This window comes from Vicugna pacos, chromosome 7, assembly GCF_048564905.1.
Source record: "Vicugna pacos chromosome 7, VicPac4, whole genome shotgun sequence".
NCBI lineage: Eukaryota > Metazoa > Chordata > Mammalia > Artiodactyla > Camelidae > Vicugna > Vicugna pacos.
The window spans coordinates 83,507,114-83,519,534 of NC_132993.1; the positions used below are offsets into that span (position 1 = coordinate 83,507,114).

Consider the following 12,421-nt stretch of genomic DNA (forward strand, 5'->3'; position numbering starts at 1 on the left):
TTGCGAGCGCTGGCCCACTTCGGGGTTCGGGATCCACAGTGGGGGCAGGGCGGGGCAGTGGCGGGTGCCCAGAGGGAGGCTTGGCCTGGAAAGGCTCCTCCGATTACAGCTGATAGATGAGTGAAGCTCTAGATACCGCGGCGGCGACAGTCTCTCCACTTGCGGGCTCTGTCCTAGATTCTCTGCGCTGGCCTGGCTCTCAGGTCCGCCGCGGTGTTCCCCAACACAGCCCTCCCTCCTGCCAGCACACCTGAGAGCCCCTGCCAGGTGACCCCGCAAGAAGCTGGCGTCGAGGGCCTCCTGGCCCATCTGAAAGTGTTTGCAACCAGATTCTGAGGCTGGAGGCCAAGGCCTGTCCCACCCTAGTGGACAGGATCGAGCAGGCCCCAGGCCACACCCATCTCACCAGAAGTCACTTGGACCCACGGGGTGGGTGTGTTTGGTGTATAGGATTATTTTGAAGCCCGTATTTCTGTCCTAAGCAAGCCCAAGGTGTAAGGTACAGACAGGCAGCAGGAGGACCTGGGGACCAGGTGCGGAGGGGAGGCCGCCCGTCTCCACATGCGGGTGCCTCTGGGGTACAGGCAGGGCTGCCCAGGGCCTGCCCAGGAGGGAGAAGGCCCAGAGGCCTGCGGAAGGGCCAGCAGAGCACAGGCAGGCCACGGCAGCTCTCACCTGGCTGGGCCTGGGTGTGCGTGGCATGAGGGCAGGTGTCCGAAGAGCCAGGCAGCCATGCATCTTGCGCTCAGGCCGCTCTGTGGTCGTGCGGCAATATGGTCAGGTGGTCAGGCAGCCATGAGGCCAGCACCAACTCATCCGGGACAGGCCGAGGGTCAGCGTCCCCGAGGGAGGCCCAGCAGGCTATGTGTCCCCGAGCTGTAGGGGTGCAGTGGGCAGCTGGGTGACGTGTCCCTCTGTGCTGGGGCCAGGCTGCAGAGGGAAGACCTGGTGGGGAGCGCCTGGCTGTGCCCACCCTGGGCCCTCGTTCCCTCCCTCCTTCCAGTCTGGGGCTGTCTGGGAGCCTCTGTTCCTGGCACCCCGCTGTCCCCCAGATCTCTGCTCTGGGCTTCTGTTGTGGGGGCCTCCGTTGTCACCTTTACTGTCATCTTTGCATCCCAGTAGCCACCACTCTTCTGCTCCTGTCGGTGTCTGACATCCATGCTGGCCTGTGTACCGTCTACCCAACCCAGCGTGCAGGCCCAAAGGAGCAGTGGAGGGGTAGCTGTGGGCATCATGTGTCCCAAGCATCTGCGGCCAGTGCAGCACGCACGGAGAGCGGCTGGGTGGAGGGAAAGACTCAACAGAGCAGAGGGGCTGGGTCCTGGGGCTCTTCCCACATAGATCAGTCCTCAGAAGCCACTAGGGTGACTGGAGAGGTTGGGGGTCATTTTGGTTCTGGTGCCCAAGGCCAACAGAGGACTCGGGGGGGATCAGAGGAGGGGGTGGAGACAGCTGGCGGGGCTGTGATCTGCAGCAGCACAGAGAGGCCCCGCCTGGGCCTGCTGTCCACCCTAGATGGGCTGGGGAAGGCCTGACCCGGGGCTCCTGCAGCCTGGGCCAACCCGGGGCCCACACGGTGGAGGGTCGGCTGGGTCCTGGCACAGAGCACCCAGATGCACCTGAGGGACTGTGTCCTGTTTTTCTTTTATTTGCAGTTTCCCGAGACAGAACAAAATAATAATTTTGTACACTTACAAGGCTCAGAAAGAAAAGACAATGAAACTCAGCAAAAAGAGAGAAGAGGAAAGGCCGGCCAGCACCGCGGGCAGCCGACCCTCTGCAGGGCGGGCCGGCCGACGCCACCACACCGCGGACATCTAGCTAGAAGAGCGGGTGTGGCTTGCTCATGACGGGTCATGCAAAAGAACTATCCCCCAGAAAGAAAAAAAATCCCCAAATTATCCCAGACAGGCAGCTCCGTGGAGATAACAGGTGAGTGGGAGAGGAGGGGAGGCGGCCCCAGGAGGTGAGGATGGCCGGGCCACACACTGTCCACGGCGAGCCCCGCCGCTGCCCGAGGCCGGGGGAGCCTGGCGGATGTTTACCCTGTGTCCATGGGTGGAGACAGCTGTCCTGAGCACAGCCGTGGACAGGCAGGTGAGGGTCCACTCTGAGTGTCTGTCCGTGGACAGTCCCCTTGGAGATCAGCATCCGGTGTCCTGTTCCCCACTCCGCGCCCCTCCCTTGGCTTGATGGTGGGGAAGATAAAGAAAATCCTTGTCGAAAACAATGTGAATTGAAGAGGGCAGATACTGGGCAGGGGGTGTGGGTGCCACACCTCCGTGATCACGGCCCCTGGCTGCCCTCCAGCCCTAACCCAGCAGGCCAGGTCAGACCCACCCCCACACCCACCTGACCACCCTCAGCTCTCTCTGCCGCCATCTGACCGCGTGGCCAGTCCCAGAGGCATTGGTGCGTGCCCGCCAGCACACAGTGGAACCCCGAGGTGAGCTTAGCCCTTCTCCCCACACCGTGGGTCCCCGTCACACACTGCAGTCTCCAAGGGGCCTGGCAGGTGCGAGCCCGGCCCTGCCTCTTGCAGCCCAGGGCAGGCCTCCACTCCCTGCTGCTCTGGGCCCAAGCCCCTCAGCGTGGCCTCTGCAGCAAACACCTGCCTGGACTCTGCCTCAGCCCGGGGGCCCCAGCCACCTGCTCACCTCTGATCCCTCTCTCCTTCCTGCCTCACGACCTCGCCCAGAGCCCTGGGAGCCTGAGGCCCATATCCCCTTGGTGGCCACACAGGCAGGGGAAAGGCAGGCAGAGAGGAAGAGGTATCCGAACAGGTGTGCCCCCTCCCCCTGGCGCCCCCACGCCCCAGTACACCTCCCTGGCCCCGACAGAGCCAGAGCTGGAGCCCTGGGCCCACAGGAGCTTCTTGGATGGCTCAGCGTCCTCCCAGAGGGGTGGGCCAGCCTCTGCTCTGCTCTGCTCATCCGGGCCCGCACCCACGCCTTCTCGGGGAGGAGGGGAGGGAAAGGAAGCAGGAGGCAGGACTGCCGTGATCAGGCCCCCTCAGGTCCCCCAGCCCCTCCCCAGATGACACCTGACACTCCTGACTGAGCCCTGTGCAGCATGGAGGATGCAGACACCTTGGGGGTGGGTGCCACCTAGCAAACACCATGTTCCTCAGGTGGCAGGTCCCTGCGGACAAGTTCACTGCCCCGGCCGGTCCCCAGCGGAGGCCAGGAGCAGACGGACACGTGGAGCTTGGGTGGGGAGCGGCCGGAAGGTTCAAAGCCCCACAAATGCCAGTGATTTTTACAGCTTTTTCCTTTGTTTAGTGTTTTTTTTTTTTCCATTTCATCCGACATCATTTTGTGTGTGTGTGGTTGTCGTTGTCATCTTGTTTTTTAAAAAGAAATCACATCTGGTCTTGGTTTTCTGCAGACACAGGCACCAGGGGAGGAACGAGGCAGACACAAACATGCGACAGGCAGGCCGTGCGCCCGAGGGCAGCTGGGCTCCAAACACCGAGTCTGTCCCGCGAAACCAGCTGCAGCTCTGAAACGGGGCGGGCGCGAGGGTGGGCCGGGGTCAGCTTCGGGGGCAGCCACTCTCCCGGGCTTTGTCGTCTGCAAGGCGGACCCCTGCAGGGCTGCTCGGTGGGCCCCGCGCCACCACGCCTCGAACACGAGGCTCCGTCCGCTCTGTGCCCCGGAGCCAGCCCTGCCGCAGTCCCCACCGCTCCCTGCCGCCTCCCCGCGCGGGCGCTCACCTTCACTGCAGCGGGGCCACGGGCGCGCCCGAGCAGTGGAAGTGCACGTTCTGCCACTTGCCGTCTCGGCGGTGCCACACGCGCGTCTCCTCGGACTGGCTGGTGCGGGGCCGGCCCTGCCCATCGATGTACTGCGTGAGGCGGATGTAGGCGATGCACGCGGCGTCCTCGCCGATGACGTGCACGTGCGGGTTCAGGATGGTCGTGTGGATCGGCTTGCTGTTCTTGGCGAGCACTGTGGGCGGGCAGGGGCTTGGCACTGTGCCCCCCACCCGGCCCCTCCACTGGCCCAGCACCCCTGGGAGTGCCATTCTGGCTGCCCCCTCCCTGTCGCAGTGTGTCCGCACCCCCTCCCACCTCTCAAGTGGTCTTGGGGGAGCTCTGCCACAGGAGGTGGGGCAGGGGCTGGCCAACCCTGGGCACAGACTTCCCAGGCCCCTGACCAGCCGGCCACCTCCAGGGATGGGTGCCGCCCTCCTCCCTGCCCCAGCCCCTCACTCACAGTTCTCAAAGTAGAATCTGTGGAAGTCCATCCCTTCAACCAGGTTGCCCAGAGCTTCAGGCTCAAATGAAGTCAGGCCTGGGTCGCAGATTTTCCTGGGGGGCAGACCCAAGTGAGGAGAGGCCCCTCAGAAGCTGCCCCTTCCATCCACCCCCTCCCTGTAGGGTAGGTTCCCCTCTCCGACCCCAGCTGCCCCAGGACAGGCCCGGGCGCCCTAACTCACGCGTAGGCCTCGAAGTCACCGTTGTTGACAGCCTCGATGAGCTGCTCTGTGATCTTGATAATCTCCTGCTTCCGCGCTGCAGGGAGACAGACATCCGCCCGGTGACCCGTGCACCACGCACTCCTGCAGCCCAGGAGGGGCCCCAGGCAGAGCACCCCGCCCCCAGCCCCCACCCGCCTCTCCTCTCCTCTGCAGGAGGGACCCTGAGGCCCCGGATCCTGGCACCCAAAATGCCCAGCTCAGACTGCTCCCTGTGAGGTTGCAAATGGCTTCCACATTTCAGGGTCCAACAAGATTCTATTTCATCTGTCTGAAATGCAATGTTCCTGCATGACTGAAAAACTCCATCCGTGGTACAAAATGTCTGGAAAATGCAGAAAGCGGAAGCAAAGCCGGTCACAACCACCCTGTACCAACCCCAGTCCCTCAGGCCACATCTCCTGGGCCCTGGGCAGCTGCAACACTGTGACCAGCCCTCCCGGCTCCTGCCCAGCCGGGCACTGCTCAAAGATTCCTTCACGCATTCAACAGCTCTCGGGGAAGGGGGAACGTCTACTGAGGGCCAGCTCACAAAGCAGGGAGCCAATCAGGGACTGCAGGGCCAGGCTTCTGTGCAAAGGCCAGGGAGCAGGCCCAGTGGAAAGCACAGGGTGGACCTCACCTCCTCCTCTTCCTGGCCACCCACGGACTGCCAGCTGGCCTCTGCCTCCTCCTGTTTGCAGTCCTGGGCCCCTGTGCCAGCCTTCCAGCATCACCTGTCCATCCCGCATCCTCTATCTGCGGCCCTGGGCGTGCAGCCTCCTCTGGGCTCCTGCCCCCTTGACCTCTGGCCCTAGACAGTGCTGGTCCCAGGGGTGCTCAACTGGGGGCCCCCTTTTGTCTAACTACAGCTTCTTTTCATGCAAAATATTTTAAACACATGAAAGAAGCAAAAAGAATAATGGAACCCACACCCTGCTGATCCAAACCTGAACAATTTCCGTATTTGCTTTAGACTTCTTTCACTAAGATATAGATGACCGTGTTCCCCTCAGTCTTGCTCCACTCACTCTCCTCAGAGAAATACCGAACTGAATCAGGGGCTTAACCACTTCTGTGCAGATACAGAAACACCCAAACGCATACACAAAACACACACACACAAGCACGCGCACACAGGCACAGACACACCCACATACGGTGGTTTCTGAAAGCAGTAAAAGCTGTAATGTGGTAAAACTCAGACCCAGGGAGGGCACTGGAAGCATGATCCCAGGACTCCTCCCTGGTCACAGCGACACCACCGGAGCGTGTCCCCGCCCCACTCCCAGCAGCACATCAGGACCACGGGCTCTCTGCACAGACACCCTCGTGGGATGGGCGCCCTCACTCCACCAGGCCTGCTGCTGGGTGTCTGTCGGTCTCCCGGATTTAGCCGCCAGCGCAGCGGGGATCAGCAGCTACGTGAGTTGACCTGCGGGCTGAGTTCCCCGAGCACAGATCGCCAGCTGTGACAGGTGCATTTGGCATTTGGAAGCACGTGCCCACGACCCCGTGGGCTGCTGGTATGTCCTGCCATCAGCACCTTCAGCTGTCTGGGTGCTCACTCTCCCAGGCGCCCGCTTGAGAAGCGGACAGAGTCCAGAGCAGAAGACACCGCGTGCTGAGTGTGAGCCCAGGCGTGCCTGCGTGTGTGCTGGGAGCCTGGGTCGTGCTGCACCGGCCCTGGACAGTGACTGCAGGACGGGCTCCATGACACCAGAGGGGCTGAGTGTGTGCGTGCGTGTGTGTGTCTGTGCACATGCGTGCATGTGGGAGTGTGGGCACGTGTGCATACGTGTTTGTAGTGCATGTGTGTGCGCGCGCCGACCTGCAAGCACGCGTGGGCTTCCCCATCCCCACGAGGCCCTCTCTGTGGACCTGGCTGCACTTCTGCTAGCGCCGTGTTTCCATCTCTCATTGAACTGCATGTCTGGACCATAACATGGTTTGGGCTTAAGGCTGTCTGTCCCTGCAGAACCCAGGCCCCACCTGTCTCCAGGAGGGCGGTCCGTGGGCCCAGCTTCCCTGACACCAGTCGTCCCCCTGCAGAGTTCTGAGCTGCAACAGAGCTCTGTCCTGACACATGCAGACAGGTCTCTGGGCTCTGTTTTCACCTGCTGGATATTTCACACCTCCTCCCACACTTGCCTCATCACAGTGCTCCTCCCCTCAATACTTACTCCGCAGCCTGCCCACCTCGCCCCTTCGGCATTTCCCAATTCTGAGTCGCCCCCTCTCCTCTGGGACCTCATCCACCCCCATCCCCAGTTCACCTATCACCTTGGTGGAGGCGGCCTCAAGCTTCAGGCTTCAGTTTCCTCCCACTGCAGCCCCACTCCCCCACCAGAGGCCTCCCCCGAGCCAGGCCCCCTGGGCCTGTCAGAGGGCAGCAACCAGCCCCTGCCTCTCCCATCCCTGCCCATCACCCAGGACCTCGCCACCTCCCTTCTGCGGCACCACGCCCAGCCCCTGCTCAGAAGCCCCCACCTTCCACCTGGGATTTACTCTCCAGCTCTGGGACCGGGACCCGCCTCCGGGCCATCCTGCTGATCTGACCAAGGGGACGTCTACACCTCTCGACACCCCAACACTTGCTGATCCCTCTTCTTCACAGACATCGCCAGCCGCCTCCACCCCACATGGGCCTCAGCCAACAGCCTTACAGCTGGAATTGTGACTTTCTTGTTTTGTTTTCAGTGCACTTTGATTTTACGGCCACCCTACTGCACTAGGGTAAATGAACCGAATCTTCCATTTAAAAGAAGTAATATTGAGTGTTTTTAAACAAAGTGTAATGAAAAATGGAGTCAGTGTAAAGAGAAAGTAGGAGAAATCCAAGGTCACGGCACACATTGCAACGCCTGAAGTTTGGGGAACAGCCACCAGGTCCATTGTGCAGATAGGAAAGCTGAGGGCACGCAGGCCTGGTCACAGCCCAGGAGTGGCCGGACACCCTGCCCCACGGAGGGGCTGCTGTCCAGGCCTAACCCTGCCCTGAGGAGCAGTCCTGCCTCACCAAGTGGCCCACTAAGCAAAGGGATGATACAGATACAGATGGTGAGAGGGTGAAAGCTCCAGAGGGTGAGGCCTGTTAGCAAGGACAAGATGTCCCCACCAGGTAACTCTGGGGACAGAGCCAAGGTGCATGGGCAAGGTCTGGCTTGAGAAGAGCCCCCGAGTTGAGCTGAAGCCCCATGCCTCCTCTAGCTCTCTTAGGGGGTGCTAACAGGCCAGGGAGGCCCAGCCACTGGCAAAAGGACTGCAGTGACCCCAGGGTGACCCCAAGCCTTGTCCCTTGGCAGCTGCAGGGGCACCGGACACCCCCAGCCACCCCAAGGAGGCAGCTGCACCAGGTCAGCCTGGATTGTGCGTAATCCCCGATTACGGAGATCCCAGCCCGGGGCCAGCGGGCAGCGACCCCATTTATGCCCTGAGACAGCTGGTGACTAGGTCCCCGAAAAAGGAGGGTACCCAGGACCCATCCCAGGGATGGCCCTCTGCAGCCTGGGCCTCGCTGCCGGGAGAGGCGGGTCCCGGTCCCGGAGCTGGAGAGGGGGCTCCCTGGCCTTGGCACTCGCCCACACGGACTACTGAGAGCCAGGTCTCACCCCAAAATGGGGTGAGATGCCCTTTCTCCAGGCTGGCGCCCACCTGCCTTCCTTCACCTGAGGACACTCCCACACACACTCAAGGGGCCGGGATGCTGGAAACTCGGGGTAAGGGGACGCACATCCAGGCACAAGGAATCCACTTCTTGAAGGAGAATGATCCCTGCCCTCGGGGTCCCCCAACACTCTGAGTCTGCACCCCGCCCTGCCCTCTGTACCCCACGGGCCTGGCTGCACCTCGGCCACCTCCATTCAGTCCCCGTCACAGCCCCCTCTGCAGCCCCCCACCTCCCCGAGTCAAGCTTGAGACAGATCCCTAAAGGGACAAGCTCATGCTGCGGGCTCCCAGATCAGCCTGGAGCCCTTAGCATCCCCAGCAGGCTCTGTCCTCAGAGCTCCCCATCTTGGCACCCCTGCACTGGGGTCCCATTGCAGGCAGCCTCCTTGGGTACCTTCTCCATGTCTTCTACCCTCAGCTTCTTTATTTGTGAAAGCAGGGGCCGTGAGGGTCTGGGAGATATGGACATGGAGGCCTCTAAACTAGGGTAAGATGCTGCACAAATGGGGAAGGGGCTCTGACCACTCCCACAGGCCCTGCTGTGCGCCCACCGGCAAGTCTGGTCTCTCACCTCTGAGACTCTCCTCCACGCCCCTCAACCAAGTTCAGATTCGGGCCACAGATCCCCCTACTCCTCCCCTACTGCTCCCGGGGCCTCCCTCCCACCCTCAGACCTGGCCTGCAGTGGGTGGGCAGGGGTCGGTGCCCTTCCGGGTCCAGCACTCACCCAGCCTCTCCCCTGCCATGCCCGGCCCCTGGCCCCGCAGCCTCTCCTCTGAGAGCCCGGTATCTCCCTGGAGGTGGGGGTGGCTGCCGCCCTGGGGTGTCATCCATCCCTGTAAGCGATACTGGCCGGCAGTCGGCAGATGGGCTGCAGCAGCGGCGGCGGCTCCTCCCTGCCTGGGGAGGCGGCCCAGCCCAGCGCCCGCCCCGCCGGGGCCCTCAGCTGGAGACGGCCTTTCCCTTCCTTGCCCCTCAGTGCCCAGCATCACCACCCAAGAGAACTGCCCCTCCACCCTCACCCCGAGCCAGGGCATAACTCCAGACAGGACCCCAGCCTGCACACGCACCAGCGTCACTAAAGAAGAAACCCAGCTTGCAGATCACGAGTGTGAGACTCTAGTTCCCAAGAACCTGCTTCCTGATTCTTTTTCCACATGTGCACATCTTGAGCCAAACGGCACCTTCGTGTGGAATTCCCTGTGCCCCGCGTCCCCCCACCTGCCAGCTGGCCCCTTCCCAGAGCCAGGGGGCAGTGCACCGCAGCCGGGGGTCTCAATAACCCTGCGAGCCCCCGGGAGCCGCCAGCGGGGCCACTCAAGGTGCTACTTACACGGGGTGGGTGGGGGGCCTGGGAGAGCCGGAGACAGGCAGGGTGGGGGGCCCTGGGCTTCTGGGGTCCCCGAGCCCCTCCTCACCGTGTTCAGGATGTCAGAGATCCTGGGGGCTGGGGCGGAACAGACGAGACGTGAACACGAGGCAGACGGGGACACGCAGGAGAGAAAACCTAGGGGCTGATGAGCTAAGCCAGAGAGAGTGGGGGAACGGAGGGGGATGTGAGGGACAGAGGGATGGAGAAGGGACATGGGGGAATGGGGACAACGTGGAGGGTGGGGGTTGACAGAGGGGACATGGGGGACAAGGGGGAAGCTCCAGGAATGTTCAGGCAGATACAGCTGTCTGACCAGGTGGCGTGTGGAAAGTTGCGGTGGGCAGAGGGTGCCCTCCAAGGAAGGGCAGCCTGGCCCAGAAGAGGGGGGAGGAGGTAGCCCGGCATAGGACAGACCCTCGGTCAGCGCTGGACGGGTGAATGAAGCAGTGAGTGAGGCAGTGTGCAGAATGTCCGGCCCCCTCCCCGGAGAACCCAGTTCTACGGGAAGGCTGGGCCCTTTCTTGTCCCTTTGAGGCCACAGGCCTGTGGTCGGGAGGGATTTCTGTCATAGCTCCTTGTGCAGGGGCGCCCTGGGGCTCTGGCTGGGGGCCCAGTGTGGGGCCCACATGAAGCCAGCATGACTGGCCAGGTCACAGCACACAGCCTGAGGGGCAGGGAACATGGGTGGGAGGCCTCAGAGAGGGAGGGAGACCCTCCGGGGGAGGGGCCTGAGGCCGGACAGCGGTGCAGGGGGGAGGCGGGGGAGCCGTGGGGGGAGCTGCCTTGCGGAGTCAGCGCGGGTGCCGCCCCGACGGCCAGCCGGGCCGGACGGTGAGCCGGGCCACGCAGCCTGGCCCGGGGGCAGCTGAGGCCGTGCATGACAGGACGCGGGGAGCCGCTCAGCAGCACAGCCAGCAGGCCTGGGGCACTACTTACATGGGGTGGGCAAGGGGCCCTCGGCTTCTGGGGTCCCCGAGCCCCTCCTCACGGAGCTCAGGATGTCAGAGATCCTGGGGGCTGGGGTGGACAGGAGGCAGACAAGTGAGGCGGCGGCGGCAGGGGCGCGGGAGGAGAGGGAGCAGGGCCTCCCGCTCTCTCCTGCCTGGGCCCGCAGCACCAGGGAGCCCCAGCCCCGAGACAGGGGCAGGCCGGGGGGCCGGGGGTGGCCCACAAGGAGGCACTGGAGGGGCAGCACTGGGGAGCCTCGGTGGGGGCGTGTGGGGGGCAGGCTGGCCCTGGCTGCAGGCCCTTCGAGGAGACCCCCACAGCAGCAAGGGCCCGCCAGCTACTTACATGGGGTGGGCAGGGGGCTAATGGGAGCCGGAGACAGGCAGGGCGGGGGGCCCTCAGCTTCTGGGGTCCCCGAGCCCCTCCTCACGGAGCTCAGAATGTCAGGGACCCTGGGGGCTGGGTGGACAGATGAGATGTGAACAGAAAGGCAGGTGAGGACACACAGGACACGGAGGGCATGCAGAAGGATGACCGGGGTTAAGCTGGAGAACCCCAGACCCCAGACACAGCTCACAGCCACCCCAAGACCACACGGTGGGGTCCACGGCTCCTGGGGCACACCACCCCAGCATAGCATGCCCAGGGCTGTGAGATCACAGGTGTATGAGGCAGGCTCAGGACCATGTGCAGGGCTGGACACAGGCCTTCGAGGGCCGGCTGCCAGGTGGGAGGGCTGGGTGACTGCCCAGCCAGGGCCAGCGGAGGCCAGGCCGGGGCCCACCGGGGCTCCTCTGCATCTGATGGACGACACAGCTGAGGTGAGAGATGCCCCCAGGCGCCTTGGGCACAGAAAAGGGGCTGTGATGAGGCTAGCCGGGCCGGCCCTCTCCCCCAGGCTCCTGCAGGCTCGGGCCGCCTCAGGCCTGCACGGAGCCACAAGAATGCACAGGAGGTCTGGATGACCTCCATGCTGATGGCTTGGGGCCTGCAGTCTGGGGAAACCACAGAAACGTTCAGTCTCCCTGTGTCCAGAGTCCCAAACTTTGTGTTCACTTCCACTCTGGGACAAGGGGGATGCTCGGGACAGGGTCACTGCATCTCCCAAACTGACAGAGTGGCCACCATGGGGCCGGGCCGGGGGCAGCCCCGAGGGTGCTCAGCACTCATGTATACAAGTGTGCGGCTAAGAGGTGGCCCCACGTCGGGGTAAGAGGCCTGGCCTGGGTGGAGTGGGTACCAGATCCCCTCTGCGGGGCGATTGAGAAAGCCAAGAGTGGAAGTGGGGGCCAGGTGAGCCCCTGTGGGGCCCAGCTGGGCCTGGGAGCCCCGAGTGTGGGACAGAGTGCAAGTCTCTGCCACCCACCCTCCCACAACGAACCCAGGAAACGCCCCTTGCTGCCCGTTCAAGTGTCAGCTGCCAGTCAGGCAGGCACAGGTTTAAGGACCTTTGAGAGAAGAAAGAGCAAAATCAATCATGAACTCGTTCCCCGATGGGAACTGGGTGTGCAGCCCCCGGAGCGACTGGGGGACCTGGGCAGAGAACTGGCCTCACCCAGGGCAATGGCGTCCTCACTGGTCAGGGTGCCCGGGACAGTTACGCTTGGCTTGGACGCTAAGCCCGAGATTGTCAGGCGCCGGTCTGTGCCCAGGCTCAGCCAGGACTGCAGCCCTGCGCAGGGTCAGCCCCAGTGGACACACCCTCATGGCAGGCCCTGGCCTCTTCCTGTCCCACCTGTCCCAGCTCCACACCCGCCAGCGGCCCACCCACCGGCCACCGCAGCCTGGGCGCTCAGGTACCTTTTGTGTCTTCATCTTCTATGGTGGTATGGGTGCTGTCGGACGACTCCTGGGGAGACACGGGGAGGAGGCACTTCAGGACGTGGCCTCTGCCCCCATGGGGCACATGCAGGCCCCTCTTCCTCTGCTGTGGCTCGGGGCCCCGTCCCCAGACACCCACAAGCAGTACTGGAG

At 63.4% G+C, this 12,421-nt stretch overlaps 1 protein-coding gene across 3 annotated transcripts in view; it reads right to left on the minus strand.

The window, feature by feature from the left end:
- Positions 1 to 1,625: 1,625 nt before the first annotated feature.
- CAMK2B (calcium/calmodulin dependent protein kinase II beta) overlaps positions 1,626 to 12,421 on the minus strand; it is an 88,411-nt gene continuing 77,615 nt past the window's right edge. For 2 of the 3 annotated variants that reach the window (XM_072965273.1, XM_072965272.1), the window contains 5 exons: positions 12,248 to 12,296; positions 4,441 to 4,516; positions 4,218 to 4,312; positions 3,716 to 3,950; positions 1,626 to 3,501 (listed from right to left, as the gene is read on the minus strand). In XM_072965273.1, the coding sequence (XP_072821374.1) occupies positions 3,718 to 3,950; positions 4,218 to 4,312; positions 4,441 to 4,516; positions 12,248 to 12,296 (453 nt within the window). In that variant the 3' untranslated portion in view covers positions 1,626 to 3,501; positions 3,716 to 3,717. Of the gene's footprint in view, positions 3,502 to 3,715; positions 3,951 to 4,217; positions 4,313 to 4,440; positions 4,517 to 9,460; positions 9,575 to 10,435; positions 10,517 to 10,792; positions 10,907 to 12,247; positions 12,297 to 12,421 lie in introns of all 3 variants that reach the window. The other variant, XM_072965274.1, reaches the window with a different exon arrangement.